Source organism: Globicephala melas, chromosome X (genome assembly GCF_963455315.2).
Source record: "Globicephala melas chromosome X, mGloMel1.2, whole genome shotgun sequence".
Lineage (NCBI taxonomy): Eukaryota > Metazoa > Chordata > Mammalia > Artiodactyla > Delphinidae > Globicephala > Globicephala melas.
Window position 1 is genome coordinate 83,709,575 of NC_083335.1, and position 15,961 is coordinate 83,725,535.

The 15,961-nt window shown below is 39.4% G+C and overlaps 1 protein-coding gene across 1 annotated transcript in view; it reads left to right on the plus strand.

Annotated features, from left to right (window-relative positions):
* The window catches only part of DGKK (diacylglycerol kinase kappa), a 158,474-nt gene that overhangs the window by 86,653 nt on the left and 55,860 nt on the right, over positions 1-15,961 (plus strand). Inside the window, exons 5-7 of the mRNA XM_030846711.2 lie at positions 2,926-3,061; positions 3,533-3,636; positions 3,969-4,094. Of these exons, the coding sequence (XP_030702571.2) occupies positions 2,926-3,061; positions 3,533-3,636; positions 3,969-4,094 (366 nt within the window). The remainder of the gene's footprint in view (positions 1-2,925; positions 3,062-3,532; positions 3,637-3,968; positions 4,095-15,961) is intronic.

A 15,961-nucleotide genomic window follows, 5' to 3' on the forward strand; every position in this document is an offset into this window, starting at 1 on the left:
ACAATAAATTCTGGAGAGGGTGTGGAGAAAAGGGAACCCTCTTGCACTGTTGGTGGGAATGTAAATTGATACAGCCGCTATGGAGAACAGTATGGAGGTTCCTTAAAAAACTAAAAATAGAACTACCATATGACCCAGTGATCCCACTACTGGGCATATACCCTGAGAAAAACATAATTCAAAGAGTTGTGTACCAAAATATTCATTGCAGCTCTATTTACAATAGCCAGGACATGGAATCAACCTAAATGTCCTTCGACAGATGAATGGATAAAGAAGATGTGGCACATATATACAATGGAATATTACTCAGCCATAAAAAGAAACGAAATTGAGTTATTTTTAGTGAGGTGGATGGACCTAGAGGCTGTCATACAGAGTGAAGTAAGTCAGAAAGAGAAAAACAAATACCGTATGCGAACACATATATATGGAATCTAAAAAACAAACAAAAAAATGGTCATGAAGAACCTAGGGGCAAGACGGGAATAAAGACGCAGACCTACTAGAGAATGGACTTGAGGATACAGGGAGGGGGAAGGGTAAACTGGAACAAAGTGAGGGAGTGGCATGGACATGTATACATAACCAAACGTAAAATAGATAGCTAGTGGGAAGCAGCCACATAGCACAGGGAGATCAGTTCGGTGCTTTGTGACCACTTAGAGGGGTGGGATAAGGAGGGTGGGAGGGAGGGAGATGCAAGAGGCAAGAGATATGGGAACATATGTATATGTATAACTGATTCACTTTTTTATAAAGCAGAAACTACCACACCATTGTAAAGCAATTATACTCCAATAAAGATGTTAAAAAAATTTTTTAATTTTAAAAAAAGAGGGAAAGGACACCAGTCACTAATCCATTATGACAACATCTTAAATTGTTTATATCTATAAAGATTCTATTTTCAAATAAGGTCACATTCACAGTACCAGGTACTTGAACATATTTTGGCAGGGGACACAATTCAGCATACAACATGTACTCATCCAGGGTGGTATGCACCAAAGTTTTCTTATACAATAGGATGCACTTAAGGAATAAAAATCCCACCTCCTCCACTGCTGAACCAAAGCAATGTCCATTTTATATATTTTTATATTCTGTAAATAATTGGAGCATGACATTCAATATTCCACCCAGGCAGAGTTCATCATTTCTTCCATTTGTCCTGTAGAATCTTGAACATTATAGGAGAGCTCACTTTTCACTCTACACTGGAGTCATCTGTTTAGGAAGTTGTCTCCTACAGTAGACTATGAGCTCCGTGAGGGCAAGAACTATGGATGATTCATCTCTGAATCTCCAGTGCCTAGCTTTATAGATGACACAAAGTCGCTCTTAGTAATTATTGGAGGAAAGAAGGAGGTTGGAAGGAAGGAAGGTACTTGTAAAGTTATAATCTAGTGGGAAGTAGAAAGGTGCTAGTTGCTCAGCATGTCAAAGCCAAGACTATGTCACTTCCTCAGGACTCTCCACTCTCTACTTTGATCTTCTTGGAACTTTGCCAGGGTTTCAGTATGCAAAAAATAATACAATCACAAAGTGACTCCATACTTGGTGAGCCTTTAGTGCATCAAAGTAGCTTTTCCTTCCAGAAGCTTCCTGGTCATTCCAACAGCAGCTTAGCACATAAACGGCATGCCAGAGGGGGAAGGAGGGATCAGGGAATACCATGTACAAGCTATGTTTTAGATGATGAATTCCTATAAATTGATCAAGGTTGAACACTAAATATGGCAGATCCCTCAATAGCACTTTCTCTCTTTCCCTCTCTGTCTCTCTCTGTCTCTCTCTCTAGTGGACCAGTATCAGCTAGCGTCAGGAAGAATATATAGTTCATTTTAAAGTCTTATGCCTTTACACACCCAACTGATTATAACATCCAGAATAAAAAGCTGAATGCATATGCTTATGTCTACATTCCAGAGGAAGGCAGAGAAGGAAGAGATCAGACATTCACAGGAATTATAGAAAAGGTGGAAGTGTCCTGTGGAATGCACGCCCAGAACAAATTTGGAAGTTTTTGGTGCCCACTCCTCCCCTTCCCCTTTTAACCCCAAAACTAGTTTCTGGTATGCCCTGTGCCAGCCCACAGTCATGAGAGTCAGGCTGTGATAAACAAATGTAGCATTTATAGGGAGGTTAATAGTAAATGTCAAATTGAATACCATGAAAGAGGACACCAAACAGAATGCCATTCCATGAGGGCAGAGACTTTATCTTGTTCATCAGTGCCTTGAAAAGTGCCAAGCACATAGCAGTTACTCAGTAAAAATTTAATGAATTTTGAATAAATTAAATTGATTAACCAGGAAATTGCTATAGGCAGTCAGAGCATGTTATTCAGAAAAGAATACTGGGACCAGAAGCCTCTGAAATGAAACTGTTGTCCCAGCAATGCAATGCTCTCCTCACTTGGCAGCAGCAGGTCCAGGAAGGGTAATGTATATCTCCAAGAGGTAGCTAAAGCCTGACAAGCATTCCTTAGCCTAGAGTCAGAGCCCTGCCTCCTCCCTTTCTTGCCTGGCAAGAGGGCTTGGATATCACTGAATTTCCTACTCACAACCTCCTTTTGCTGACTACTCAAAGAGGGCCAAGGCCAAGATTAACAGAACTAATTTTGCTTAGGCTAAACCAATGAAATGGTTTAGCCAAGGAGTATAAAGATCATCACTCCTGCCTTCAGTCCCTGTTCCAGGATCTAGCACCCCCTCATTCCTTTTCCCTTTTTAAAACCACTGGGAAAAAACAGAGATGGGAGATTTGTTAAGCATTGGCTCAACTTTGATTCTTCCTCTTCACATGCTCTGACACCTTATGTAGCTGGCCATTTCAGCCTTAGCATTCAGATCTTCTGGCCTTCCCTAATCCATCTCTGTGATTAACTCTCTATTCTTTCTTCTCTTTGATTTATTTTAGATACCTGCAGCAGAAAACAACCCTTTTCTTGTTGGAATGCACTATTGGTACTCAAGCCACAGTCCCCGGACCCAGCACTGCAATGTTTGTCGGGGGACCATTCCTGCCTTATCTCGAAATGTTATCATCTGTGAAGGTACATTTCTGATTCCTTTAGGAAGTGGAGCTCAATGGGTGGAGATGGGTGTGAAGGAGCTCATGAGACTTTAGTATCATTGACTCACACTAGGTCACTGATTCTAGTGTAAGGTTAACCCTGACACTTAACAGACAGGGGAAAGGAGACGGGAGGAAACTGGCATGAGGGGGAATTCTCATTAATCAAAAGGGAGGGTTGGGTCTGGGAGGATTGGACAGTACAGTCACAGGTTTGGAAAAATAGAAATCACCTCATTCTTACCATCAATTTCAATTCAAGTCAGGTAATAGAAAATTTGGCTGGGAAGAATACAAAGAAACTGAAATATATGGAAAATAAGCCTTTGGAGTTAAGTCACAACTACTTAGATGCATCTAGGTACTAACTTTTAGAGCAGCTTAGGGAAGGAAGTTAGAATCTTCATTGTCACCTGATTCACATCCATCTTTTTTTCTTCCTCTTTCACAGTGTGCAAAGTAAAGTCTCACAGATTATGTGCTTTAAGAGCAAGCAAAGATTGCAAATGGAATACATTATCCATTACTGATGACCTCCTCATGCCTGCAGATGAAGTAGTGAGTACCAGCCATGCTTTCTCATAATCACCCTTTTCCATCTCCCCTTCAGTCATGACACACAGGGGAAGGAAGACTTCTTCCTGTTTCCAGACAACCCAAGTAGGCTTCATTCCCAGGCTTATGATCCAACAAATCTAGAAGAATGAAAGCCTCCCCCACAACTCCCACCTGTCATTTGTCACTAGCATGGGAGTGGGGAGGGAAGGATGATGGAAAACTTCCTTGGGGTTGTCTAGTGTCCTCCATGGGGTAGTATAGTTATTCCAGCTGGCCCTTCCTCTCCTTATATCTCTAACTTCTACCTCTTGTCTCTTTTTATCCTTCAGAAAACTATGCCCCATCAGTGGGTAGAAGGAAACATATCTGTCAGTTCTCAGTGCGCAGTATGTCACGAGAACTGTGGCAGTTATCAGAGACTTCAAGATTTCCAGTGTCTCTGGTGTAATTCTACGGTAAGACGCTTCTCATCTCTTTGATATTTAGAGAGCTGACTTCTAGAGAAGGGGTGGGTTGGAGTTTGATTGCACCTACACATAGATAGAAATCTCAGAGACCCTTACCCCAAAATAGATTATACAGATTCCATAGTATAGAGCTCAGTATCCTGCCTTTCCAGAATTAGCTATGGAATCTTTGAGAGAAAGATTTAATACTCCCTCTTATCTTTGAAGGTGAGGACTACTAGCAAATGGGAAGAGCTGAATTCTCTTATGACAGTAGGGGCAATTAAAAAGTTAGTTCTGAGTATACCTTTAAGAAACCACCTCCTTTCCTCATTCACCATTTCCTAGGAAATTGCAATCTTTGTTAATTAATAATGGTTAATAATATTAGCACATTATTATTGCCACTATGTATTGAGTGTTTTATATACATGATCTCATTAAATCCTTACAACAACCCTAAACCAGGCCTCGTTGTTCCCATTTACAGAAGAGAGGAAAATGAGGTTCAGAAAAGTGAAGGGATTTGCTCAAGGTCATGAAGCCAGTAAGAAAAAGAGTCTTGATTCATACATAATTGTGTAAAAACTGTGCTCTTAACTACAACATTACCATGCCTTTAAACCAGTGGTTCTCAACTGGGGGTATATTCCCCCACCCGCAGGACACATTTGACAATGTCTGGAGATATTTTTTTATCTAATGATATTCTGATGGAATTTTTTTATTTATCAAGGTATAGTTGATTTACAATATTATGTAAGTTTTAGGTGTACAACATAGTGATTCACAATTTTTAAAGATTATACTCTATTTATATATATTATAAAATATTGGCTATATTCCCTGTGCTGTACTCTATATCCTTGTAGCTTATTTATTTTATGCTTAATAATTTGTACCTCTTAATCCCCTACCCCTATCTTATACCTCCCCCAAACTAGTAAACACTAGTTTGTTCTCTATACCTGTGAGTATATATTTTTTGTTAAATTAACTAGTTTTCTTTATTTTTTAGATTTCATATATAAGTGATAACATACAGTATTTGTCTCTCTCTGTCTGACTTATTTCTCTTAGGATAATACCTTCCAGGTCCATCCATGTTGTTGCAGATGGCAAATTTTCACTCTTATTTATGGCTGAGGAGTATTCCATTGTGTGTGTGTGTGTGCGTGTGTGTGTGTGTATGACACTTGTTCTTTATCCATTCATCTGTTGATAGACACTAAGATTGCTTCCATATCTTCACTATTACAAAGAATGCTGCTGTGAACATTGGGGTGCATGTATCTTTTTGAATTAGTGTTTTCTTTTTCTTCAGATGTATACCCAGAAGCAGAATTGCTGGATCATGTGGTAGCTCTATTTTTAGTTTTCTGAGGAACGTCCATACTGTTCTTCATAGTGGCTGCACTAAATAACATTCCCAAAAACAGTGTAGGAGGGTTCACTTTTCTCTACATCCTCTCCAGCATTTATTATTTGTAGATATTTTGGTGATGGCCATTCTGACTGGTGTGAGGTGATGCCTCGTTGCAGTTTTCATGTGCATTTCCCTGATGATTAGCAATGTTGAGCATCTTTTCATGTTCCTGTTGGCATTCTGTATGTCTCCTTTGGGAAAAAAAGTCTATTTAGTTCTTCTGCCCACTATAAAATTTTTTTTTCATTTTATATTGGAGCTTAATTGATTAACAGTGTTGTGTTAGTTTCAGGGATACAGCAAAGTGTTTCAGTTATTCATATAGATGTATCTATTCTTTTTCAAATTCTTTTCCCATTTAGGTTATTACAGAATATTGAGCAGCATTCCCTATGCTATTCAGTAGGTCCTTTTTGGTTATCTATTTCAAATACAGCAGTGTGTACATGTCAATCCCAAACTCCCAGTCTATCTCTCCCCCCGACCCTTCCCCACTGGTAACCATAAGTTTGTTCTCTAAGTCTGTGAATCTGTTTCTATTTTGTAAACAAATTCATTTGTATCACTTTTTTTAGATTCCACATATAAGAGATATCATATGATATTTGTCTTCCACTGTCTGACTTACTTCACTTAGTATGATAATCTCCAGGTCCATCCATGTTGCCTCAAAAGGCATTATTTCATTCTTTTTAATGGCTGAGTAATATTCCACTGTATATATGTACCACATCTTCCTTATCCATTCATCTGTCGATGGACATTTAGGTTGCTTCCATGTCTTGGCTATTGTAAACAGCACTGCAATGAACATTGGGGTACATGTATCCTTTTAAACCATGTTTTTCTACAGATATATGCCCAGGAGCAGGATTGCAGGATCATAGGATTCCTCTATTTTTAGTTTTTTAAGGCACATCCATAATGTTCTCCATAGTGGCTCTATCAATTTACATTCCCACCAACAGTGCAAGAGGGCTCCCTTTTCTCCACACCCTCTCCAGTGTTTATTGTTTGTAGATTTTTTGATGATGGCCATTCTGAGTGGTGTGAGGTGATACCTCATTGGAGTTTTGATTTGCATTTCTCTAATGATTAGTGATGTTGAGCATCCTTTCATGTACTTGTTGGCAATCTGTATATCTTCTTTGGAAAAATGTCTATTTAAGTTTTCTACCAATTTTTGGATTGAGTTGTTTGTTTTTTTGATATTGAGCTGAATGTGATGCTTGTAAATTTTGGAAATTAATCCTTTGTCAGTTGCTTCTTTTGCAAATATTTTCTCCCATTCTGAGGGTTGTCCTTTCATCTTGTTTATGATTTCCATTGCTGTGCAAAAGCTTTTAAGTTTCATCACATCCCATTTGTTTATTTTTGCCTTTATTTCCCTTACTCTAGGATGTGGGTCAAAAAAGATCATGCTGTGATTTATGTCAAAGAGTGTTCTTTCTATGTTTTCCTCTAAGAGTTTTATAGTGTCTGGTCTTACATTTAAGTCTTTAATCCATTTTGAGTTTATTTTTGTGTATGGTGTTAGGGAGTGTTCTAATTTCATTCTTTTATAAATAGCTGTCCAGTTTTCCCAGAACCACTTATTGAAGAGACTGTCTTTTCTCCATTGTATATTCTTGCCTCCTTTGGCAAAGATAAGGTGACCATATGTGCATGGGTTTATCTCTGGGCTTTCTATCCTGTTCCATTGTTCTATATTTCTGTTTCTGTGCCAGTAACATACTGTCTTAATTACTGTAGCTTTGTAGTATAATCTGAAGTCAGGCAGCCTGATTCCTCCAGATCCATTTTTCTTTCTCAAGATTGCTTTGGCTATTGGGGGCCTTATGTGTTTCCATATCAATTGTAAAATTTTTTGTTCTACTTCTGTGAAAAGTGCCACTGGTAGTTTGATAGAGATTGCATTGAATCTGTAGATTGCTTTGGGAAGTATAGTCATTTTCACATGTTGATTCTTCCTATCCAAGAACATGATATATCTCTCCACCTGTTTGTTCATCTTTAATTTCTTTCATCAGTGTTTTATAGTTTTCTGCATACAGGCCTTTGTTCTCCTTAGGTAGTTTTATTCCTACGTGTTTTATTCTTTTTATTGCAATGGTAAGTGAGAGGGTTTCCTTAATTTCTCTTTCAGATTTTTCACCATTAGTGTATAAGAATGCCAGAGACTTCTGTGCACTAATTTTGTATCCTGCCACTCTACCAAATTCATTGATTAGCTCTACTAGTTTTCCGGTAACATCTTTAGGATTTTCTATGTGTAGTATCATGTGATCTGCAAAGAGTGACTGTTTTACTTCTTCTTTTCCGATTTGGATTCCTTTTATTTTTTTTCTTCTCTGATTGCCGTGGCTAAAATGTCCAAAACTATGTTGAATAATAGTGATGACAGTGGGCGACATTGTCTTGTTCCTGACCTTAGTGGAAATGGTTTCAGTTTTTCACCACTGAGAATGATGTTGGCTATGGATTTCTCATATATGGCCTTTATTATGTTGAGGTAAGTTCCCTCTATGTCTACTTTCTTTAGAGTTTTTATCATAAATGGGTGTTGAATTTTGTTGAAAGCTTTGTCTGCATCTATTGAGATGATCATATGGTTTTTCTCCTTCAATTTGTTAATATGGTGTATCACGTAGATTGATTTGCATATATTGAAGAATCCTTGCTTTCCTGGAATAAACCCCACTTGATCATGGTGTATTATCCTTTTAATGTGCTGTTGGATTCTGTTTTCTAGTATTTTGTTGAGGATTTTTGCATCTATGTTCATCAGTGGTATTGGCATGTAGTTTTCTTTCTTTGTGACATCCTTATCTGGTTTTGGTATCAGAGTGATGGTGGCCTCGTAGAATGAGTTTGGGAGTGTTCCTCCCTCTGCTATATTTTGGAAGAGTTTGCAAAGGATAGGTGTTAGCTCGTCTCTAAATGTTTGGTAGAATTCTCCTGTGAAGGCATCTAGTCCTGAGCTTTTGCTTGTTGGAAGATTTTTAATCACAGTTTCGATTTCACTGCTTGTGATTGATCTGTTCATATTTTCTATTTCTTCCTGATTCAGTCTTGGCAGGTTATGCATTTCTAAGAATTTGTCCATTTCTTCCAGGTGGTCCATTGTATTGGCATAGAGTTGCTTGTAGTAATCTCTCATGATCTTTTGTATTTCTGCAGTGTCAGTTGTTACTTCTCCTTTTTCATTTCTAATTCTATTGATTTGAGTTTTCTCCCTTTTTTTCTTGATGAGTCTGGCTAATGGTTTATCAAATGTGTTTATCTTCTGAAAGAACCAGCTTTTAGTTTTATTGATCTTTGCTATCATTTTGTTCATTTCTTTTTCATTTATTTCTGATCTAATCTTTATGATTTCTTTCCTTCTGCTAACTTTGGAGTTTTTTTGTTCTTCTTTCTCTAATTGCTTTACGTGTAAGGTTAGGTTGTTTATTCGAGATGTTTTCTGTTTCTTAAGGTAGGATTGTATTGCTATAAACTTCCCTCTTAGAACTGCTTTTGCTGCATCCCATAGATTTTGGGTCGTCGTGTCTCCATTGTGATTTGTTTCTAGGTATTTTTTGATTCCCTCTTTGATGTCTTCAGTGATCACTTCGTTATAAGTAGTGTATTGTTTATTATTCTTTTACATCTCTATTGGAGTATAATTGCTTTAAAATTGTGTGTTAGTTTCTGATTTATAACAAGTGAATCAGGTATACATATACATATGTTCCCATATCTCTTCCCTCTTGCGTCTCCCTCCCTCCCACCCTCCCTATCCCACCCCTCTAGGTGGTCACAAAGCACTGAGCTGATCTCCGTGTGCTATGTGGCTACTTCCCACTAGCTATCTATTTTATGTTTGGTAGTGTATATATGTCCATGCCACTCTCTCAGTTTGGCACAGCTTACCCTTCCCCCTCCCCATATCCTCAAGTCCATTCTCTAGTAGGTCTGTGTCTTTATTCCCGTCTTACCCCTAGGTTCTTCATGACATTTTTTTTCTTAGATTCCATATGTATCTGTTAGCATACGGTATTTGTTTTTCTCTTTCTGACTCACTTCACTCTGTATGACAGACTCTAAATCCAACCGCCTCAGTACAAATAACCCAATTTCGTTTCTTTTTATGGCTGAGTAATATTCCATTGTATATATGTGCCACATCTTCTTTATCCATTAGTGTATTGTTTAGCCTCCATGTGTTTGTGTTTTTTACAGATCTTCTCCCGTAATTGATATCTAGTCTCATAGCGCTGTGGTCGGAAAAGATAGTTGATACAATTTCAATTTTCTTAAAGTACCAAGGCTTGATTTGTGACCCAAGATATGATCTATCCTGGAGAATGTTCCATGAGCACTTGAGAAAAATGTTTATTCTGCTGTTTTTGGATGGAATGTCCTATAAATATTAATTAAGTCCATCCTCTTTAATGTATGATTTAGAGCTTGTGTTTCCTTATTTATTTTCATTTTGGATGATCAGTCCATTGGTGAAAGTAGGGTGTTAAAGTCCCCTACTATGAATGTGTTACTGTCGATTTCCCCTTTTATGGCTGTTAGCATTTGCCTTATGTATTGGGGTGCTCCTATGTTGGGTGCATAAATATTTACAATTGTTATATCTTCTTCTTGGATCAATCCCTTGATCATTATGTAGTGTCCTTCTTTGTCTCTTGTAATAGTCTTTATTTTAATGTCTGTTTTGTCTGATATGAGAAGTGCTACTCCAGCTTTCTTTTGGTTTCCATTTGCATGGTATATCTTTTAACATCTCCTCACTTTCAGTCTGTATGTGTCCCTAGGTCTGAAGTGGGTCTCTTGCAGACAGCATATATATGGTTCTTGTTTTTGTATCCATTCAGCCAATCTGTGTCTTTTGGTGGGACCATTTAATCCATTTACATTTAAGGTAATTATCAGTATGTATGTTCCTGTTACCATTTTATTAATTGTTTTGGGTTTGTTATTGTAGGTCTTTTCCTTCTCTTGTGTTTCTTGCCTAGAGAAGTTCCTTTAGCATTTGTTGTAAAGCTGGTTTGGTGGCGCTGAACTCTCTCAGGTTTTGCTTGTCTGTAGAGTTTTTAATTTCTCCATCAAATCTGAATGAGATCCTAGCTGGATAGAGTAATCTTGGTTGTAGGTTGTTCTCCTTCATCACTTTAAATATGTCCTGCCAGTCCCTTCTGGCTTGCAGAGTTTCTGCTGAAAGATCAGCTGTTAACTTTATGGGGATTCTCTTGTGTGTTATTTGTTGTTTTTCCCTTGCTGCTTTTAATATGTTTTCTTTGTATTTAATTTTTGACAGTTTGATTACTGTGTCTTGGCATGTTTCTCCTTGGATTTTTCCTGTATGGGACTCTCTGTGCTTCCTGGACTTGATTAACTATTTCCTTTCCCATATTAGGGAAGTTTTCAACTATAATCTCTTCAAATATTTTCTCAGTCCCTTTCTTTTTCTCTTCTTCTTCTGGGACCCTTATAATTTGAATGTTGGTGTGTTTAATGTTGTCCCAGAGGTCTCTGAGACTGTCCTCAATTCTTTTCATTCTTTTTTCTTTATTCTGCTCTGCAGTAGTTATTTCCACTATTTTATCTTCCAGGTCATTTGTCCGTTCTTCTGCCTCAGTTATTCTGCTATTGATCCCCTCTAGAGTATTTTTCACTTCATTTATTGTGTTGTTCATCATTGCTCATTTCATCTTTAGTTCTTCTAGGTCCTTGTTAAATGTTTCTTGAATTTTCTATGTTCTATTTCCAAGATTTTGGATCATCTTTACTATCATTATTCTGAATTCTTTTTCAGGTAGACTGCCTATTTCCTCTTCATTTGTTAGGTCTGGTGGGTTTTCATCTTGCTCCTTCATCTGCTGTGTGTTTCTCTGTCTTCTCATTTTGCTTATCTTACTGTGTTTGGGGTCTCCTTTTTGCAGGCTGCAGGTTCGTAGTTCCCGTTGTTTTTGGTGTCTGTCCCCAGTGGTTAAAGTTGGTTCAGTGGGTTGTGTAGGCTTTCTGGTGGAGGGGACTAGTGCCTGTGTTCTGGTGGATGAGTTTGGATCTTCTCTTTCTGGTGGGCAGGTCCACATCTGGTGGTGTATTTTGGGGTGTCTGTGGCCTTATTATGATTTTAGGCAGCCTCTCTGCTAATGGGTGGGGTTGTGTTCCTGCCTTGCTAGTTGTTTGTCATTGTGTGTCCAGCACTGTAGCTTGCTGGTTGTTGAGTGAAGCTGGGTGTTTGTGTTGAAATGGAGATCTCTGGGAGATTTCCACCATTTGATATTACATGGAACTGGGAGGTCTCTTGTGGACCAGTATCCTGAAGTTGGCTCTCCCACCTCATAGGCACAGCAGTGACTCCTGGCTGCAGCATCAAGAGCTTTTCATCCACACGGCTCAGAATAAAAGCAAGAAAAAGTAGAAAGAAAGAAAGAAAGAAAGAATGAGGATAAAATGAAATTAAATAAAGTAAGATAAAATAAAATAAAGTTATTAAAATAAAAAAATAATTATTAAGGAAAAAAATTTTTTTAATGTAAGAAAAAATACAGACGGACAGAACCCTAGGACAAATGATGAAAGCAAAGCTATACAGACAAAATCTCACACAGAAGAATACACATACACACTCATAAAAAGAGGAAAAGGGGAAAAAATAATAAATCTTCCTCTCAAAGTCCACCTCCTCAATTTGGGATGATTCATTGTCTGTTCAGTTATTCCACCAATGCAGGGTACATCAAGTTGATTGTGGAGATTTAATCTGCTGCTCCTGAGGCTGCTGGGAGAAATTTCCCTTTCTCTTTTTTCGCACTGTTGCCGGGGCTCAGCTTTGGATATGTCCATGCCTCTGCATGTAGGTCGCTGGAGGGCATCTGTTCTTCGCTCAGACAGGACGGGGTTAAAGGAGCAGCTTATTCAGGGGCTCTGGCTCACTCAGACTGGGGGGAGGGAGGGGTACGGATGTAGGGCGAGCCTGCGGCTACAGAGGCTGACGGGACCATTGCACCAGCCTGAGGCATGCTGTGCATTCTCCTGGCGAAGTTGTCCCTGGATCCTGGGACTCTGGCAGTGGCGGGCTGCACAGGCTCCCCGGAACGGAGGTGTGGATAGTGACCTGTGCTCGCACACAGGCTTCTTGGTGGCAGCAGCAGCAGCCTTAGGGTCTCATGCCTGTCTCTGAAGTCCGCGCTGTTAGCCGCAGCTCACGCCTGTCTCTGGAGCTTCTTTATGCAGCGCTCTTAATCCCCTCTCCTCACGCACCAGGAAACAAAGGGGGAAGAAAAAGTCTTTTGCCTCTTCGGCAGGTCCAGACTTTCCTGGACTCCCTCCCAGCTAGCCGTGGTGCACTAACCCCCTGCAGGCTGTGTTCACGCTGCCAGTCCTCTCCCTGCGCTCTGTCCGAAGCCCAAACCTCAGCTCCCAGCCCCGCCCACACTGGCACGTGAGCAGACAAGCCTCTCGGGCTGGTGAGTGCCAGTCGGAACCAATCCTCTGGGCGGGAACCTCTCCGCTTTGCCCTCCGCACCCCTGTTGCTGTGCTCTCCTCCGCGGCTCTGAAGCTTTCCCCCTCCGTCACCCACAGTCTCCGCCCGTGAAGGGGCTTCCTAGTGTGTGGAAACTTTTCCTCCTTCACAGCTCCCTCCCACTGGTGCAGGTCCCGCCCCTATTCTTTTGTCTCTATTTATTCTTTTTTATTCTGCCCTACCCAGGTAGGTGGGGAGTTTCTTGCCTTTTGGGAGGTCTGAGGTCTTCTGCCAGCGTTCAGTGGGTTTTCTCTAGGAGTTGTTCCACGTGTAGATGTATTTCTGATGTATCTGTGGGGAGGAAGGTGATCTCCGCGTCTTACTCTTCCGCCATCTTCCCCCTCTCCTAGGTATTTTTTGATACTATTTTAAACAAGATTTTTTTTGCTTTCTCTTTCTACTATTTCATTATTAGTGTTTAGAAATGCAACAGATTTCTGTGTATTAATCTCATATCCTAGTACTTTGCTGACATGATTTATTAGTTTAATAGTTTTTGTGTGGAGACTTTAGTGTTCTATATATAGAGTATAATGTCATCTGCAAATAATGACAGTTTTACCCCTTCCCTTCCAATCTGGATACCTTTTATTTCTTTTTCTTGTCTCAATGCTGTGGCCAGAACTTCTAATACTATCTTAAATAGAAGTGATGAGAGTGGCCATACTTGTCTTATTCCTGAATTTGGCAGGAAGGCTTTCAGCTTTTCTCCATTGAGTATTAAGTTTGCTGTGAGTTGGCTGTAAACAGCCTTTATTATATTGAGATATGTTCCCTCTATACCCACTTTGATGAGAATTGTTATGTTGAATTTTGTCAAATGCTTTTTATGCATCTATTGAGATGATCATGTGGTATTTGTGTTTCTTTTTGTTAATGTGCTGTATCACATTCATTTTTTTAACATCTTTATTGGAGTATAATTGCTTTACAATGGTGTGTTAGGTTCTGCTTTATAACAAAGTGAATCAGTTATACATATACATATGTTCCCATATCTCTTCCCTTTTGCATCTCCCTCCCTCCCACCCTCCCTATCCCATCCCTCTAAGTGGTCACAAAGCACCGAGCTGATCTCCGTGTGCTATGTGGCTGCTTTCCACTAGCTATCTATTTTATGTTTGGTAGTGTATATATGTCCATGCCACTCTCTTACTTTGGCACAGCTTACCCTTCCCCCTCCCCATATCCTCAAGTCCATGCTCTAGTAGGTCTGTGTCTTTATTCCCGTCTTACCCCTAGGTTCTTCATGACCTTTTTTTTTCTTAGATTCCATATATATGTGTTAGCATATGGTATTTGTCTTTCTCTTTCTGACTTACTTCACTCTGTATGACAGACTCTAGGTCCATCCACCTCACTAAAAATAACTCAATTTCATTTCTTTTTCTGGCTGAGTAATATTCCATTGTATATATGTGCCACATCTTTATCCATTCACCCGATGATGGACACTTAGGTTGCTTCCATCACCTGGCTATTGCAAATAGAGCTGCAATGAACATTTTGGTACATGACTCTTTTTGAATTCTGGTTTTCTCAGGGTATATGCCCAGTAGTGAGATTGCTGGGTCGTATGGTAGTTCTATTTTTAGTTTTTTAAGGAACCTCCATACTGTTCTCCATAGTGGCTGTATCAGTTTACATTCTCACCAGCAGTGCAAGAGGGTTCCCCTTTCTCCACACCCTCTCCAGCATTTATTGTTTCTAGATTTTTTGATGATGGCCATTCTGACCGGTGTGAGGTGATATCTCATTGTAGTTTTGATTTGCATTTCTCTCATGATTAATGATGTTGAGCATTCTTTCATGTGTTTGTTGGCAATCTGTATATCTTCTTTGCAGAAATGTTTAATTAGGTCTTCTGCCCAGTTTTGGATTGGGTTGTTTTTTGTTTTGTTTTGTTTGTTTGTTTGTTTTTGTGGTACATGGGTCTCTCACTGTTGTGGCCTCTCTTGTTGCAGAGCACAGGCTCTGGACATGCAGGCTCAGCGGCCATGGCTCACGGGCCCAGCCGCTCCACAGCATGTGGGATCTTCCCCATCCGGGGTATGAACCCATGTCCCCTGCATCGGCAGGCAGACTCTCAACCACTGCACCACCAGGGAAGCCCTGGGTTGTTTGCATTTGTTATTGAGCGGCTTGTAAATTTTAGAGATTAATCCTTTGTCAATTGCTTCATTTGCAAATATTTTCTCCCATTCTGAGGGTTGTCTTTTGGTCTTGTTTATGGTTTCCTTTGCTGTGCAAAAGCTTTGAAGTTTCATTAGGTCCCATTTGTTTATTTTTGTTTTTATTTCCATTTCTCTAGGAAGTGGGTCAAAAAGAATCTTGCTGTGATTTATGTCATAGAGTGTTCTGCCTATGTTTTCCTCTAAGAGTTTGATAGTTTCTGGCCTTACATTTAGGTCTTTAATCCATTTTGAGCTTATTTTTGTGTATGATGTTAGTGAGTGTTCTAATCTCATACTTTTCCATGTAGCTGTCCAGTTTTCCCAGCACCACTTATTGAAGAGGCTGTCTTTTCTCCACTTTATATTCTTGCCTCCTTTATCGAAGATAAGGTGACCATATGTGTGTGGGTTTATCTCTAGGCTTTCTATCCTGTTCTATTGAGAGCTCCATCTCAACACCAAGACCCAGAGAACTCCATCTCAACACATTGATTGATTTGCATATGTTGAACCACTCTTGTGACCCTGGTATATATATTTTCAATTATTATATCTTCTTCTTGGATTGATCCCTATATCATTACATAATGTCCTTCTTTGTCTCATGTTACAGTCTTTGTTGTAAACTCTATTTTGTCTGATATAAGTATTGATACCCTGGCTTTCTTTTAATTTTCATTTGCATTGGATAGTGTTTTCCATCCTCTCACTTTCAGTCTGTGTGTGTCTTTAGATCTGAAGTGAGTTTCTTGT